The sequence below is a fragment of the Trichechus manatus genome, unplaced genomic scaffold (assembly GCF_000243295.1).
Source record: "Trichechus manatus latirostris isolate Lorelei unplaced genomic scaffold, TriManLat1.0 scaffold00008, whole genome shotgun sequence".
In the NCBI taxonomy this organism is placed as follows: Eukaryota; Metazoa; Chordata; class Mammalia; order Sirenia; family Trichechidae; genus Trichechus; species Trichechus manatus.
In genome coordinates, this window is record NW_004443944.1 from 13,685,744 (window position 1) to 13,703,247 (window position 17,504).

A 17,504-nucleotide genomic window follows, 5' to 3' on the forward strand; every position below is an offset into this window, starting at 1 on the left:
ACATCCCCTCTTCTCCCCAAGCGCTGCTCCAAGCTTCCCGACGGAGCACGCCAAAAAACTGACAAGGGGCCAACCCCAGCCCACCAAGTGCTGGGCACAGAAAAACACAAAAAGACACTCCATCGCGTGCTTTTCTCCAATTTAACAAACAGAAACTCCACGGTCCAGCCACTCAGGCCGAACACCATGAAGCATCTGGACACCTCTCTTTCTCAGCACCCCTTCCCCCCAACCCAATCTGCCAGCAAACCCTCTCGGTTCTATCTTCAAAATGTCCCCCCGATCTAATCACTCCTCTCCACCTCTGACGCCACCACCCCGGTTCACGGTGCTGTCATCTCTCGCTGGGCCTAGTGCAGCAGCCACTTCATCCAGCTGGCTATGCCAGGTGAGACGGTCCCAAACCTGCTTTGTTCAAGACAAACAGTAACACAGATATTTATGTAAATGTCTCCACTTCTAAAATGTTCAAAACTAACCTAAAACTTTTTAGAACACTACAAGAGCCAAAAGGAGCCCTGGCAGCACCACGGTTAAAAGCTTGGCTGCTAACTGAAATGTGGGCAGTTCGAACTCACCCAGCAGCTCCAGGGAGAAAGACCTGGCAATCTGCTCCCATAATGATTACGGCCTAGAAGACCCTACAGGGCAGTTCTACTCTGTCACAGGGGGTCACTATGAGTCGGAATCTGCTCGATGGCATCTAACAACAACATGAGAACCAAATAAAACACGTCTGCCGCTGAATGTGGCCTTCAGGCTGCTGATCTATCAGTGTCTTTAAAACACAAACATATGCACCGTTCATGACAGGCAAATCTATAGAGATGGGCAGTAGATTAGTGGTTGCCTAGGGCTGGGGGGCTTGAGGGGTGACAGCTAAGGGGTGTGGGTTTCTTTTCGGGGCAATGAAAATGTTCTAACACTGATTGTGGTGATAGATGCACAACTCCGTGAACATACTAAACACTATTGAAACGTACACTTTGAACGGGTGAATTACAGCTCCATAAAGCTGTTAAAACACATACATTACACACACACACATACGAACAAAAACACTAGAGAATCCTTCCAGAATCCACAAGACCCATTCAGCCCAACCCAGAAACTGGGCCACTGAAAACTTGCACCTTTTGTTACAACGTTTTTAAAGAGGAGCCAGATATTTGGGCTTTTATGTGAAAACTCCCACTTTTTAAAAGTTGGCAACTCTGTAGCATTTTTTTCTTTTTTTTTTTTAAACCAAACCGCTGTGCCAGCTGGAGGACACACACTTGCAGCCACATCAAGCCCAGGGCCAGCTTCACGGCCCTGCAGCCAGCTTCCTCCAGCCAGGCTAGGCCAGGGCCAGCGGGTACATGATGGGGTAAAACGAAAACAGGCCTGGAACCTGCCTGTACCCGGGGCATGCCATTAGGAATGCTGTCGCTTCTCTGAAAGGGCCTATGGTGGGCCCTTCAGATGACAGCAAAAATAAAGCTCTTTCAACATCTGTGCTGACCCTTCCACCAGCTTGACCAGGAGGCAGCAGAAGCAGCAGCCTCAACTCTGTGGGGTGGATGAAGAGGAGGGAAGGCAGGAAAACCCTGGGCTGGGGCAAGTCACCAACGAAGGGCCATGACAAGCAAATGAAGGGACCCTTCGCCTTAGGTTTGAGATGGAAACCAGGAAGGGCCTGGCAGCTTACAGGATAACCCACTTCCCAAGCAGGGGTCATAGGACCTCCTTCCTCCCAGGTCCCAGAAGCTAGACCAACAGAGCTCCCATCCTACCCCCAGACGAACCTTTGATCTTGAGACTCAACTGTCCAGAAAGGGCTGACCACTCCACTCTAACTCACTCTAACCCTCACTTCCAAGAAGGCTAATTTGGCATCAGCAACTGAACTTTAAAATGCACATACCTTGCAGAATGTAATCAATGTCACTGAACTGTACATGTAGAAACTGTTGAGTTGGTGTATGTTCTCCTGTATGTATTTTCAACAAAAAATTTAAAATAAATTATTTTTATAATGCACCTACCCTTGGACCCAGTAATTCCCCTCTTAGGTGTTTATCCTACAGACATATTTATACAAATGCAAAATGAAGCACATACAGAGATACGCACTGCAGTATACTTTGTGACAGCAAATAGTTCCGCGTAACCTAAATGTCCATCATTGGGGAATGGTTACAAGAATTATAACTCAGACAATGAAACTCTGTTTAGCTGCCAAAAATAATTGAGCAGCTCTTCATGCAGGCATATGGAAAGATCTCCAATATATACGTCTTGCCGTCGAGTCGATTCCAACTCATAGTGACCCTACAGGACAAGGCAGAACTGCCCCAAAGGGTTTCCAAGGAGCAGCTGGTGGATTCCAACTGCCGACCTTTTGGTTAGCAGCCAAGCTCTTAACCACCAAGCCACCAGGGCTCCCTCCAATACACAGTGAGTGAAAAAAATGTGGGGAGGCAATAGATGGCACGTGGGGATATACCTGCCATACCTATCCGGAAGGAGACAAAAGAAACCCAGGTGGCCTTGGCGGAGGGACCCAGGGGCTGAGGAACAGGGGTAGGAGGAAGCTTACTCATCACTCCATGGCCACTGGGGCCTTCCCAATCTTGTAACACGTGCGTACATTGCTGTTATTGTTGTTAGCTGCTGCTGAGTGGCCCATGACTCATGGCAACTCTCTCGCACGACAGAACCAAATGCTGCCTAATTCTGCACCATCCCCATGACTGGTCATGGATCAAACAGTTATGATCCATAGGGTTTTCACTGGCTGATTCTCAGAAGTAGATTGCCAGGCCTTTTTTCCTAGTCCATCTTAGTCTGAAAGCTCACTGAAACCTGTTTAGCATCTGTCTTAGCTATCTAGTGCTGCTATAAAGAAATACCACAAATGGTTGTGGAGAGACTGGAACACTTATACACTGTTGGCGGGAATGTAAAACTACTTTGGAAGTTGATTTGGTGCTTCCTTAAAAAGCTAGAAATAGAAGTACCATACGATCCAGCAATCCTGCTCCTTGGAATGTATCCTAGAGAAATAAGAGCCGTCACACAGATAGATATATGCACACCCATGTTCACTGCAGCACTGTTCAGAACAGCAAAAAGATGGAAACAACCTAGGTGCCCATCAACGGATGAATGGATAAACAAATTATGGTATATCTATACAATGGAATACTACATAACGATAAAGAACAATGAAGCCATGAAACATCTTATAACATGGAGGAAGCCAGAGGGCATTATGCTGAGTGGATTTAGTCAGTCACAAAAGGACAAATATTGTATAAGACCACTATTATAAGAACTCAAGAAAAGGTTTAAACACAGAAGAAAACATTCTTTGATGGTTACGAGGGTGGGGAGGGAGGGTGAGAGTTATTTACTAACTAGATAGTAGATAACAATGGTCTTAGGTGAAGGGAAGGACAGCACACACTACAGGAGAAATCAGCACAAGTGGACTAAACTAAAGCTAAGACATTTCTTGAATACAATCAAACACTTTGAGGGACAGAGTAGCAGGGGTAGGGGCCTGGGGACTATGCTTTCAGGGGACATCCAGATCAACTGGCATAACAAAGCTTATTAAGATAATGTTCTGCATCCTACTTTGGTGAGTGGCATCTGGGGTCTTAAAAGCTTGCAAGCGGCCATCTAAGATGCATCAATTGGTCCCAACCACCTGGAGTAAAAGAGAATGAAGAACACCAAAGATACAAGGAAAGTATTAGCCCAAGAGACAGAAAGGGCCACATAGACCAGAGACTTCATCGGCCTGAGACCAGAAGAACTAGATGGTGCCTGGCTACCACCAATGACTGCCCTGACAGAGAACACAACAGAGAGTCCCAGATGGAGCAGGAGAAAGGTGGGATGCAGAACTCAAATTCTAGTAAGACCAGACTTAATGGTCTGAGACTGGAGGAACCCCGGAAAGCATGGCCCCTGGATTCTCTATCAGCCCAGGACTAAAACAATTTCCAAGGCTAACTCTTCAGACCGGGATTGGACTGGACTGTGGGACATAAAGTGATACTCGTGAGGAGTGTGCCTCTTAGTTTAAGTAAATACAAGAGACTAAATGGGCAGCTTCTGCCCAACGGTGAGATGGGAAGGCAGAGAGGGTTAGGAGCTGGTTGAACAGACATGGGAAATCAGGGGTGGAAAGGAAGAGTGTGCTGCCACAGTATGGGGAGAGCAATTACGGTCACATAACAATGTATGTATAAATTTTTGCATGAGAGACTAACTTGAAATTTAAACTACAACAGTTAAAAAATAATAAAAATAAATAAATTCCATAGGAGGAAAAAAAAGATTTGCAGCCTTGGAAACCCTATGGGAAAGTTCTCCTCTGCCCTATAGGGTCACTATGAGTCGAAATTGACTCCACAGCAGTGGGGTAGCAGAGTGGCACATATTTCTTAAAGCAGACTAGGTTCTCAGCAAGTCTGCCATAGCTTTTCCAAATTACCCAAGTAGCTTCAATGAAATGTCATCCAGGGTTTTCCAATGTACAGATTTTGAAGCCTTCAAGCCACTGGGTCACCTTTAAAAAGAAACTATCACTGAAACAAGTTCAAGAAAGCCAAGGGCAGTGCTGCTTGATGTACTGGAGATGGATAGTACCATTCTCGCTGCTGCCCCTGTGCTTTTCTGATGCCTGGAAACCTCCATTTCAAAAGAGGCTCAGGCAGAAGCTAGGAAAAGATGGTAACAATGCGGGATGATAGCAAAGAGATGGCATTCCTACTAGGGAGAACTAAATGGCATATTTGATTTGTACATATTTCTCAGAAAATATATTTTTCTCTTCCATTGCTGAACAAAATAAAGTACTTAAAAAGAGAAGAAAAACATTTTATCAATTTCATAAGAAAAGAATTCACTTTTAAAGGATGCTGAGAAATAATCTGAGCTTCTTTAATGGTGAACACACGAATGACCAACTTCAGTGTATTTCATTTGCTTTAAAGACTTTTCACTTCAGATCCATCATCCATTACCTATTTTATCACATTCATCAGCATACAACAAGCAATCAGTAATTTTAGAAAGAGCCTCATACATGACTATCGACTAATTCCTGCAATTTTTTTTTTTTTTTTTTTACTTTGTGCGTGTGTGTGTGTGGTGTAACCTTGGGTGTAGAGGGTTGACTTCATTGTACTCGTTAGTTAATAGCACATTATCATCACCAACCTGTGCAACACCCTAAGCCTGTTGTCTTTTTTTAACTTCTTCATCAGCCACCTCTACTCTCTCCCCATTAATAATGTTGTTGGTTAAGCACTAATGGACCACAACTACCCTGGCCTCCACCAGACTGAGTCCAGTACAACCAGACGGTGCCTGGCTACCACCACTGACTGCTCTGACAGAGATGACAACAGAGGGTCCCGGACAGAGCTAGAGAAAAATGTAGAACAAAATTCTAACCCTCAAAAAAAGACCAGACTTACTGGCCTGACAGAGACTGGAGAAACCCCCTGGACACCCTTTTAGCTCAGTAATGAAGTCACTCCCGAGGTTCACCCTCCAGCCAAAGATTAGACAGGCCCATAAAACAAAATGAGAATAATGGGGCACAACAGCCCAGGGACAAGGATTAGAAGGCAGGAAGGGACAGGAAAGCTGGTAATAGGGAACCCAAGGTTGAGAAGGGAAAGTGTCGACATGTCGTGGGGTTGTTAACCAATGTCATAAAACAGTATGTGTACTAACTGTTTAATGAGAAACTATTTGTTCTGTAAACATTTATCTAAAGTATAATAAAAAAAAATGTTAAAAAAAGAAATACCACAAGTGGATGGCTTCAACAAACAGAAATTTATTCTCTCACAGTCTAGTAGGCCAGAAGTCCAAATTAGGGCATCAGCTCCAGTGGAAGGCTTTCTCTTTCTGTTGGCTCTGGAGGAAGGTCCTTGTCATCTATCTTCCCTGGTCTAGGAGCTTCTCTATGCAGGGAACCTGGGTCCAAAGAATGCGCTATTCTCCTGGTTCTGGTTTCTTGGTGGTATGAAGTCCCCATCTCTCTGCTGGCTTCTCTCTTTTATATCTCAAAAGAGATTGGCTTAAAACACAATCTAATCTTGTAGACTGAGTCCTGCCTCATTAATATAACTGCCACTAATCTCATCATATTAACATCATAGAGATAGACTTTACAATGCATAGGAAAATCACATCAGATGACAAAATGGTGGACAATCACACAATACTGGGAATAATGGACTCGCCAAGTAGACATACATTTCTGGGGGACACAATTCAATCCATGATAGTATCATAGCAACACACAAGCCTCCAAGGACAGATGGGTGGTGGCTGCACATGAGGTGCATTGGTCCCCCGTGTGTAAATACAATGTATTTTTAAAACTAAACTTATTTTTTTAAAAATAAAACCAGCTCGTTTACTTTAAAAGACCATAGGCCGAATTTCCCCCATGGCTGCACAAAAGGAATAATTTCAGATCCCAAGACAGCTTAAGACAGCTGGTGACTCATTTGAAGCAAGCGTTCAACAACTGCGTGTTCTGCAAACCAAAAGTTGGAATCCATGGTTGCTCTGATGCCCACAGGTGCAGAAAGTGAAAATTCATGACCTTCATTCAGCACCAATGAAGGGCTGATGTTGCCCACTTCCAAACACTGCACATTACCGCTCAGCCTGTGTGCCACTCACCCGCCTTCCCACTTGCTCTGCCTTCCCTCCTGCTCCGATGAAGAGCCCCAAGGACGATGGAGAGCCCCAAGGACGATGGAGAGCACCAAGGACGCAAGCATCTCTCACGCGCACATTTTCATTTCCCCAGCACCTGACCCAGGGTCTGCACCTAGCACCTGCTCAGTAAACGCCAACAGACTGAACGAAGAATTGATAGCTAATAGTCCCCAACCACTTGTAATGGGCCAGACACTGCACTATTTCCTAGGAATCATCTCACTGACCCCACAAGCACCTATCAGATGAGGCACTGAGAGGGGCCCTGAGCTCAGAGCCAAGACTTGAACCCACGTCCTCCCACCACCCAGCCTGTCCAGGGGCAGGAGGGCTGGGGGCCCAAATGCCTGCAAAGGATGTGGCTCCCAACAACACTATGTTACTTTGTCCCAGGAACTGTGAACAGAAGAGGTCCCTCCTGCTGTTTGAAAGCAGAGCCCTGCGGAAGGTCCCACTTGTGCACACACAGGCCGGGCAGTCTTGGCTAGGTCCAGGGCAGCCAAGGGAAATCACCTGAGGACTGTGAAAAGTCTAGCTCTCCAAGTCAGGCCTCCCCTCACGGTCCCACTGCCATCAGTTCTCCCAACAAACAATCAAACCAGGTCACTCCCAGGCTTAAAACTCCCCCCAGAGAGCTCTTTAAAGTGTGAAGTCCAGATGCCCCACACCAATTGAATCAGAACATCCTGGGGTGGGAGCCAGGATCACTTTATTTTTTTCAAAGATCCCCAAGTGACTCCAGCGTTTGGCAAAGTTTGGGAACCGTGCCCTGTATCAGAGGTTCTCAACCTCACCCCCATCCCCAGAGATCAATTCAATGTAATGCCTTGTTTATACAGACAGAAGCTCCTCGGTGGCGCAAACAGTTAACAGGCTTGGCTGGTAACTGAAAAGTCGGAGGTCCCAGCTCACCCAGAGGCACCTTGGAAGAAAGGCCTGGCAATCTACTTCCAAAAACTAGACTGAAAACCCTATGGAACACAGTTCCACCCTGTCACACAAGGGGTCACCATGAGTCGGAATCAACTTGAGGGCAACTGGTTTTTTTACGTGTACATGAAAATATGTTGAGTTTTTGTTTCTGTTTTATACTTGTTTACGGAAAATAGTAGCATGTGGTACACGCTAACATGCATCTTGCTGTTTTTACTTAGCGTTGTATGTTGGAGATTGCAGCGAATCAGCACATTTGGAGCTGACTCACGCTGCAGCCGAGAGCTGTCCTCTGTTCAAGGCATCTGTTACCAGCCAAGCTGACGAACACTGAGGCTGTCTCCGATCTTTGGAAACCTGTTGGAAAGCCTCTCAGTTGATGCTACTGAGGGTTAGCCACATGGGGAACCCTCAGCCCAGGCTCCAGGCTGACCCTTACCCAAAGCAAGATGGCCTGTGACAAGAGGCTGCCCGCACCCCTGAGGACGGCACGTCCACTCCTGGGCGGTTCTGCAGTTAGGTTAGAACTTCCTTCTGAGGAAGCTGCTTCTCTCCAGGAACCCGTCTTGACCCTGGCTCCTCACACCAACTAAAGGTTCTCATTCAGGAAGTCTGGCCAGCTCAGGCCTCATCCACTTAAAGGGCCACAGAGTCACTCTCAGGTCTCTCTGCTGCCACTAGGGCCCTTCCAATCCATTCCCACACTGTAGCCAGAGGGGGTCTCTAATCCATAAATCGGATCACACCAGGCTCAGCCTGCTCCCGGCTTCTACCCATGGCCCTGAGAATAAAATGCAGATTCCTCCTCATGGTGCCCAGGCCCTGCATGGCCCAGTCCTGCCCCTATCCCCCTTGCTCACCAAAGCCCACCCCTCAGGCACATCCACTGCCTCATCTTACCCTGTGGGCTGTCCCCATGCTGCCAGGTCTTTGCCCAGCTGGTTCCTTCTGATCCTCCTTGAAGGGTCCCTCAGGCACAAGGGTAAATGTCCACTGATACCAGTCTCAGTGTGGGGGAGCAGTAGGGAAGAGTGGAGACTGTGGCAAACTGGGTCCACAACTAGGGAACATGGACCTTGCAGTGTCTAGGTTTCCTCAGTCTATCACAGGCCCTCAGGTGCTGATTTCACGGCATCTACCATAATTTAGTCACTCTATCTGTTTGCCCATGACTAGCTGGCTCATCTCCCCCACTGCAACACCAGCTCCTTGAGGACAAGCAACTGCCTTGCTGCTCTTTCCCCAGAGCCCAGCTCAGGGCTAGGCATGCAGCAGGTTTGCTATGATTTGAGGATTCAATTAATACAACGTTACATCCCTGAGACAGAGCAGACTGTGCCCTGGGGTCTCCACCCACAGACTTCTAATCTGAAGGTCAAAAACTCCAATGCCAACAGGGGCCCAGCAGGCAACAAGGGTGGGACACACGCTGGGGGCTTCCCACAGACTAGTATCTGCAGATTGGACACAAGAGAATATTCTTGGCTTCCACAAAGAAACAGCCTCATTTTTCTCGAAACTCAGGGCCATGTTTGGATAATTTCTGTCTTTCTACTTTTGTGAAGACACATGATTTGGAGAAATATTTCCCTTATGATGGTTACAGGAAAATATCAAAAGTTTAACAATCAGGGTAAATGTTAACTGACACCAGTCCCAGTGTGGGAGAGGCAACACACAAGAGTGAGAACTGCGGCAAATCAGGGGCCACAACTAGGGAACAGGGACCTAGCAGTCCCAGACTGCCCATTTGTAAAAGAAGCCAGATACTCAGGTTTTTAACTGAAACGTCTCCATTTTAAAAACCCTACGTGGACGGAACCAATCAGCTCTGAATGCTGGATTTGGCCTCTGGCTGCCCGTTTGCAACCTCTGACCTAGCGCATCCGTGGTTAAAAGCGCCAGGTGCTATCTGGGTCACCGTCCTCTGCTCACTCAAAGGCCCCTGCCTTCCACCCTGGGTGTCAGAAAGTGCTGGCTTCCTTTCCTCCCCTCCATCTAGGTCACTAACCCTCAGTCTATGGGCCAAACCTGTTCTGTATCCCAGCTCACAAACAAAGTGGAATTTCGCCAGCAATCCCCCCTGGGTGGACACCAGTACCCAGCCACTGGGGAAGCCCCTGAGCTCACACCCTCATAAATCACAAGGCACCCAGAGGCACACATCTCTCTCCCTGCCATCTTGAAGCAGCTTCCGGAGACCTCCTCTGAAACTGCCCCAAAAGAAGAAGTAAAAGAGAAAAAAGAAACTAATTGAACAGAAAACCACAAAAGCACTGGAAAAAGTAAAATGCTCACCTGCCAACCGATCTCAACACTCTGCCCCATCCAGTAGCTCCCTGATCCTCTGGGATGCGTGTGCCAAGTCCCCAGCGTAGCTCTGCCCTCTCCCTAGCCACGTCTCCCACCTCTCCCCTTTGGCCTGCTGCTCTTCTATCCCAGGGAACACCTTGCTTCATCCCACCCCAGGGCCTTTGCCAGCACTCTTCCCTATGCCTGGTATACCTTTCTCCTCCCATTGGCCCTGGCCAACTCCTAGTCCTCCTGCAGGGCTTGGCCTAAAATGCTGCTACCACCAGGAAGCCCCCCCGATCACACCCAGACAAGGTCGGGTCCCTCTCTTATTCCCCGTCCTGGGTCTCTGCACACTCCTTAGTGGTGAACACTCTGTCTCAGCTTTCTCTGAGAGGCCTTCCCCACGCCCTGACCCCCAAACACACACGATACTCAAACCCCATGTTACGTTCTCCGTGGCATTCATCACACTTTGGGTGATTTATCTGCTTATGTGTTTGTCTGTCAGCACTGTGCGGGTGGGGACCCTGTGTGTCTCACTGAAGCGGTGTCCCCAGCTCCGGGCAGGGCCTGGCACATAGTAAAGGCTCAGTGTGTTGAAGAAAGCAGGCCCAATTGACCAGCAAATCCAGGACACCCCTAGGGCTGGGCTCACTAGACTGAGACACCCACTGCCCCATCCATATAAAAGCCCAAAGTGACCCTGGGAGAAGGGCTGAGAGGGGATCTGTTCCCCAGCCTGTTCCCAAACCAGACTTCCCTTTACCCAGCTCGTGTGCCCACGTGGTAAGAGTGTCATAACTGATCAGCTAATGAATGAAGCTTTAAGGAGAGGCTGTGCATGACTCTGCTCTGGAGCCGTTTCCGCTTCTTTCGCTAAATAAACTTCAGCAAGGGCTATAAGTGTGTTTATTGCTGCGTGGAGCTACAGGGAGTTTAGGCGCTTCATTACGACCCTTACGAATGAGCACAAGCCAATCCTTGTGTGAGTTTAGAGAGCCCGAGTGAAGAAATGAAGTTAATACACGCAGTTTCTCTGGAAGGCTGTCCCTAATAGAGACGAAATGAAGCTGAGGTTTGGCTGCTGGGCACAACGACATCTCACGGCTGACAGCAAGGGAGAGAAAGAGGAAGAAAGATACTCAGGAGGCTTAAGCCAGTGAAAATGTGAAAACCACCTAAATGCTCATCCCTGGGGGAATGGCTCCTGAATTATATACTGTACCCATTGCCACTGAGTCGATTCCAACTCATAGTGATCCTATAAGACAGAGCAGAACTACCCCATAGGGTTTCCAAGGGGCGGATGGTGGATTCCAACTGCTGACCTTTGGTTAGCAGCCTGAGCTCTTAACCGCTGTGCCACCAGGGCCCCCCAAACTATACAGTACAGCCGTAAAACATCACTTGGAGTCCTTGCGTGGTACAAATGGTTAATATGCTCAGTTGCTTCCCAAAGCTTGGAAGTTTGAGTCCACCTACAAGCACCTCGGCAGAAAGGCTGTTGATCTACTTCCAAAAAATCAGCCATTGACAACCCCATGGAGCACAATTCTACTCTGGCACACGAGTCACCGTGAGTTGGAATCGACTTGACAGTAACTGGTCGGTTGGTTTGGGTCCGTCACGTATTCTGTTGGAGACTGTTCCCTCAGCTATAAAATGGGCATAACATCCAAGTCATTGGGTAAGTGCCAGGATGCAAGGACATCAACCATGAAGAGCTCAGCACACTGTGGGCATATCGTATGTACTCAGGAAATAGTAGCAATTATTATTTCTTTCTGGAATACTAGGAAGCCAGAGAAGGACAGAGACCTACACTACCCAATACGGAAGCCACATGTGACTTGTTATTATTGTTAGGTGCTGTAGAATAGGTTCCAATGCATAATCACCTTATGTATAACACAACAAAATATTGCCTGGTCCTATACCAGCCTCACAATCATTGCTATGTTTGAGCCCATTGTGGCAGTCGCTGCTGTCAATCCACCTCGTTGAGGATATTCCTCTTCTTCGTTGATCATCTACTTTACTAAGCATGATGTCTTTCGCTAGGGACTGATGATATGTCCAAAGTACATGAGATGAAGTCTCACCATCCTTGGTTCTAAGAAGCATTCCAGCTGTACTTCTTTCAAGACAGATTTGTTCGTTTTTCTGGCAGTCTGTTGTATATTCAATATTCTTTGCCAACACCATAATTCAAAGGGATCAATTCTTCTTCCGTCTTCCTTATTCACTGTCCAGCTTTCGAACACATATGAGACAAGTGAAAACACCATGGCTTGGGTTAGGTGCACCTTAGTCCTCAAAGTGACATCTTTGCTTTTGAACACTTTAAAGAGGTCTTTTGCAGCAGATTTGTCCAGTGTAATACGTCATTTGATATCCAGACTGCTGTTACATGTGACTACTGAGCACCTAAAATGTGGCTCATCCAAACTGAGAAGTGCTGTAAGTTCAATATTATAGGCTTAGTTTTGAAAATTTAGTACTAAAAATGGAAAATCTTAAAATTTTGTATCTTGATCAGATGCTGAAATGATAATGTTTTAGATACTGTCTTAGACTGGTTTCTTTAGAGAAGCAAAACCAGTAAAAACCAAACCCACTGCCGTCGAGTTGATTCCAACTCACAGTAACCCTTTAGGACAGAGTAGAACCGCCCCATAGAGTTTCCAAGGAATGCCTGATGGACTTGAACTGCTGACCTTTTGGTTAGCAGCAGTAGCACTTAACCACTATGCCACCAGGGTTTCCTATAACTATATATAGAGAGATTTATATCAAGGGAACGACTCACGCAATTGTAGAGGCTGGAACGTCCCAAATCCATGGATCAGGATAGAGGTTTCTTCTGATTCACGCAGCCGCATGGGCTGGTGAACCCAAGATCGGCCGGTCGGAGAGCAAGGCTCTTGCTCACAGACGGCGAAGATCGACAAATCCCAAGATTGGTAGGTAAGCTGCTAGCTCAAGTCCCAAGAACCAGAGGTCAGAAGAACAGGAGCCAACTGCAGGATCCAGAGCAGGCAAGTGCCAGAATGTCCACTTACATTCACTGCAGGCCACACACCCAATGAAACTCCCTTTCAGCTGACAGGCTGCTCACAGCAGATCCTATCATGGGGGTGATCACATTTAAATACCGAGAATCATGGCCCAGCAAAGCTGACACACAATCTTAACCATCACAAATATCCTATGATATTTTAACTATATTAAAATTAATGTCACCAATTTCTTTTTATCTTTTTATACAGCTCCCAGAACACTTAAAATGAACAGGTGGCTCATATTTGTGGCTTGAATTCTATTTCTATTGGACAGTGCTCATGGCTACATTCCAACATGGAAATGTTCATGCTATTTTTTAAAAATTGAGATATAATTCACATACCATAAAACTCGCCCTCTGAACATGTTCAATTCAGTGGTGTTTAGTATATCCACAGCGTTGTACAACCATCACCACTAATTCCAGAATGTTCCGTCACCCCAAAAAGAAGCCTGGTACCCATGAGCAGTCACTTCCCATTTGCCCATGCTATTTCGAGTAAAGAAAAGCAAGCTGCTGAACAGCATTACAGTATCAAGTGGAGTTTTGTAAAAAAATAAAATAAAATAAAATATATGAATATGCATAGCTACATTTGTAAATGCATTGTCTACACTTTTGGAATGATGTACACCAAACTTTTACTGATGGTTATCTCTCAGAACAAGCACTGGGTGGGGGAGAAAAGGGAGAGGGGTGTTCACCTTTTAAGTACTTCTCTACCGTCTGGGGAAAGACTTCGTATATACTGCTTTCGTGATGATTTAAAAAGGGCACAGGTTGAACGTCCGGCCCTAAATAACTCTTGGTGAACCTGGGTAAACGAGTAACTCGTTCACAGCATTGGTAACGGGCTGGTTTCAGGAGAAGACAGACTAGTTTTAGATCCTCTTTAACATTATGCTTTTAAAACATCAAGCACAGACAAGTTACTCCCCCTCCTAGCAACAGTGCGCGGACCGAGGCCTCGGGCTGCCTCGCGCAGACGGAGCCTGACCGCTCCTCCCCGGCACCTGGCACACAGCTCAGAGGGCAGGGGCAAGACCAGGGCTCCACCTCCCCGCAGGGTTCGGCCAGCACAGGGCAGCGGCTCCGAGCGCGCCCTGCCCGGCGCTCCGGCGGCCCAGCGGAGACTAGGGGAAGCTAGGGTGGGAATGGGACTCGGGTCTGGGCCCTGGGGCCGCTCTCGGATGGAGGAGGGGGCAGGCCCGAGCTGCCACGCATCTCTCTCTGGGTGGCGCCAGGCAGCCACTGCTCCGGAAAAGAGGGGACCCTGGTCCTCCCGCTCCGGGCCCGGAGCCCCAGCGCCGGCGCAGAAGATGCTGCTGGGAAGCGGAGGACGCCCACGTCCGGACGTGGCCAAGTTCAGGGGCACCGGGGGCCGCGCAGTCCACTGCTTCCCGGGGACCCCCAACCTCGAAACTCCCAGTCCTCCACCTCCACGCCTAGCCCCTACCTCGGCCCCCGGCTCGGGCGTCAGGAAGAGCGCGAGCTCGCGCGCCCCGCTGCGCACCGGCTCCGGCCGGTCGGCGTCCACGAGCAGCATCAGGAGAGCAGCGGGGTCGGGACCGCGGAGGCTGGCCGGGAGCGGGTTGCAGTGGCTGGGTCTCAAAGCCCCGCCCCCGGCCTGCTGCATGCCCCGCGGCCCGCCTGGCGGAGGCGGGGCAGGTGCTCACCGGCCGCCGCGGCTCCCAGAGCGCCTGGCTGCGCGAGCAGCGCTCCCTAGCGGCACGTACTGCGCCCGGCCCCCGCACTACCCAGTAAACCAGTAATTCGCAAACTCGCCGGCCAATTAGAACCACGTGGATTTCTTTTAAAAAATTCCACAGCGCAAACCACTCACAATCCGTAGGGTTGGGGCCTGGATAGCAATAATTTTTGAAACTCCCCAGGTGATTCCAACATACAGGCAAGTTTGAGAACCAGTGGTATAGACAACCGCTTCTAGGAATCCCCGTAGTGCAGCGGTTCCTAACCTAGGCTGCACATTAGCAGCCCCTGCGGAGCTTTTTAAAGGCCCGGAAGCCAGGCCACACACTACACCGATTAAATCAGAATCCCTGGGGTAGGCCTTGGACAAAAGTGTTTTTTAAAGCTCCCGGGGTGATTCTAATTCTCATCGAAGCTAGAGAACCTCTCTTCTAAAGGATCCCTTTTATTTAAAGCCTAAGAACCTCTCTTCTAAAGGATCCCTTTTATTTAAAGCCTAAAACTCCCCGCCCAAGGCGCATGCTATTTAAGCATCTAGTTTGTGCCAGGAGAGAGTTTGGGAAATCGGGGAAACCAAGAGTGGAGGTTCTCTGCTTCCCTATCCCCTTCCTCCTAGCCGCAGCTGCCCCCGAGTGGATTCCACTCATAGCAGCCTTTCTTAAGCGCACTAAATTTGACCCACATACACTAGGAGGCTTGCTTAGACCCTTTAGAGGACCCAGAGCTGAAGAGAGTGAGATAAAACTCAAAACCCATTGCCGATGAGTCTCTTCCGACACATAGCGACCCTATAGGACAGAAGTAGAACTGCCCCATAGGGTTGGTTGCCAAGGCAGTAAATCTTTAGGGAAGTACACTGCCACTTCTTTCTCCCCAGGAGCGGGCGGGTGGGTTCTAACCGTATGGTTAGCAGCGTAGGCCTTTAACCGCTGCTCCACGGGAGCTCCTTAGACAGTGGGACACATTCCCCCAAATCAATGCTAATGAAGAAAGTACTAAAAACATAAATTGATGTAGGGAAATCTAGAGTCCTGATTTTTCCTGTGATGATTTTTCTTTTAAAATGTTAAATTTGTTATATATTAAAAAAAAAAATTGAGGTGGGGGTAGGGTTGCCAGATTTAGCAAATAAAAATAAGGGATGCCCTTCATCCCCCTCCCCATTAAATTGGAATTGTTTGTCTGAAATCCACATTTAACAGGATGTCTATATTTTCTTTGGCAACCTTAGGTAGCAAGTCGTGCCATCTACCTTTGAAGTCATCTATCACTGCAATACCCACTTCCACATTGGCCCACCCCACTGCTAAGTTCCCAGCATCCCCTTCCCACACATTCAGGCCTCAGGCCAGAGTCATTCTCTGGAAGGTTCTTGGCAAAGACATGAGCCTCAGGTGCTTAGAAAAAGGGGTTTGATGGCAAGTCACTGAACCTGCATGTGGCGATTCATCATTGTCACGATGTTCCTGACATCCAGACAAGTATCCGGCCCACCTCAGGAACCAAGCACTGGCACTGGCCCTGGCCCCTGCCCGCCTGCCGGATGTACCCCAGAAAAGCCCCCATCAGGCCTCAGGTGGGTCAAAAGGGCCTGAGCACACAAACCTCCCTGACAGATAAATTTCGAAAACATAATGCTAAGAAAAAAAAGAAGTTGCAGAAGGCTCCGCAGGGCATGCTGCCATTAAGTTTTAAAAACATGTGAAACCACACTATAGATTGTTTATGGAAACAGGCATATGGAGTTAAAGTGTAAAGCTGATCGTAAGAATGCTGCACACCACATTCTGGAAAGGGGTTCTTTTGGGGTGGGGAAGAAGAAATTGGAGAGAGGTACAAGTCGGGTAAAAAGCCCTGGTGGCGCGATGGTTAAGTGCTTGGCTGCTAACCAAAAGGTTGGTGGTTCACATCCAGCAGCAGCTCCATGGGAGAAAAGACCTGGTGATCTGCTCCCATAAGAGTTACAGCCTAGGAAACCCCATGGGGCAGTTCTACTCTGTCTGATTAGGTCACTATGAGTCAGAATCAACTCTACCGACACAATAACAATATGTGTTTTGATTATATTTGTAATGTTTTATTTATTTCTTAGGTGATGTTTCTTATGATATTTAACTTTTTGAAAGCCCGAAATGACTAAGTAAAAAAAGTCTGGAAGAGCAGCTAAAAGTGCTGATTGCCAGGCCCCTTTCCCAGGAGATCTTGGGCGGAGGTGATCTGTTCCACCATTGCACTTTGGAAGCAGGTAACTTGTATTCTACATTTCCCAGGTTCACAGGTGAAGAGGAATTTTGTCCCAAGATAGAATCTGCCTAAAGTCTCACCCACCTTTGATTTAGCTGAATCAGAAGATGCAATTTCGGACCTGGAGTTGATTTAAGACTTCTGGGTGATATGATGGGGTGAATCTGTTTTACACGTGGCAATGACATGAATTTTGGGGGTGCCAAAGGGTGGTCTGGGGACAAGTTCCGGGAGTCTGCATTTTTTCATGAGCATGCCAGCAATTCATACCCTTGGGCCAAGGTTGACTAGCCAATGGCCATTTTGTTTCTGTCATTTTTTTCTAAATGTGTTGTTATGCCTTAGAAGCGTTTTGCTAAAAATACAGGTATCTGGAAGCGGCCATCTAAGATACTTCACTGGTCTCATCCCTTCGGGAGCAAGGGAGATTGAAGAGAACAGGATACAAGGAAAAGATTAGTCCAAAGGACTAATTGTCCACAGCTACCAAGGCCTCCACCGGACTGAGTCCAGTACA

At 47.8% G+C, this 17,504-nt stretch overlaps 1 protein-coding gene across 2 annotated transcripts in view; it reads right to left on the bottom strand.

Moving 5' to 3' along the window:
* Positions 1–14,751, bottom strand: part of BCAS4 (breast carcinoma amplified sequence 4) — a 66,028-nt gene extending 51,277 nt beyond the window's left edge. Inside the window, exon 1 of one of the 2 annotated variants that reach the window (XM_004370545.3) lies at positions 14,490–14,751. In XM_004370545.3, coding sequence (XP_004370602.1) covers positions 14,490–14,669 — 180 coding nt within the window. In that variant the 5' untranslated portion in view covers positions 14,670–14,751. The remainder of the gene's footprint in view (positions 1–14,489) is intronic. The other variant, XM_023742965.1, reaches the window with a different exon arrangement.
* Between the last annotated feature and the right edge of the window lie 2,753 nt (positions 14,752–17,504).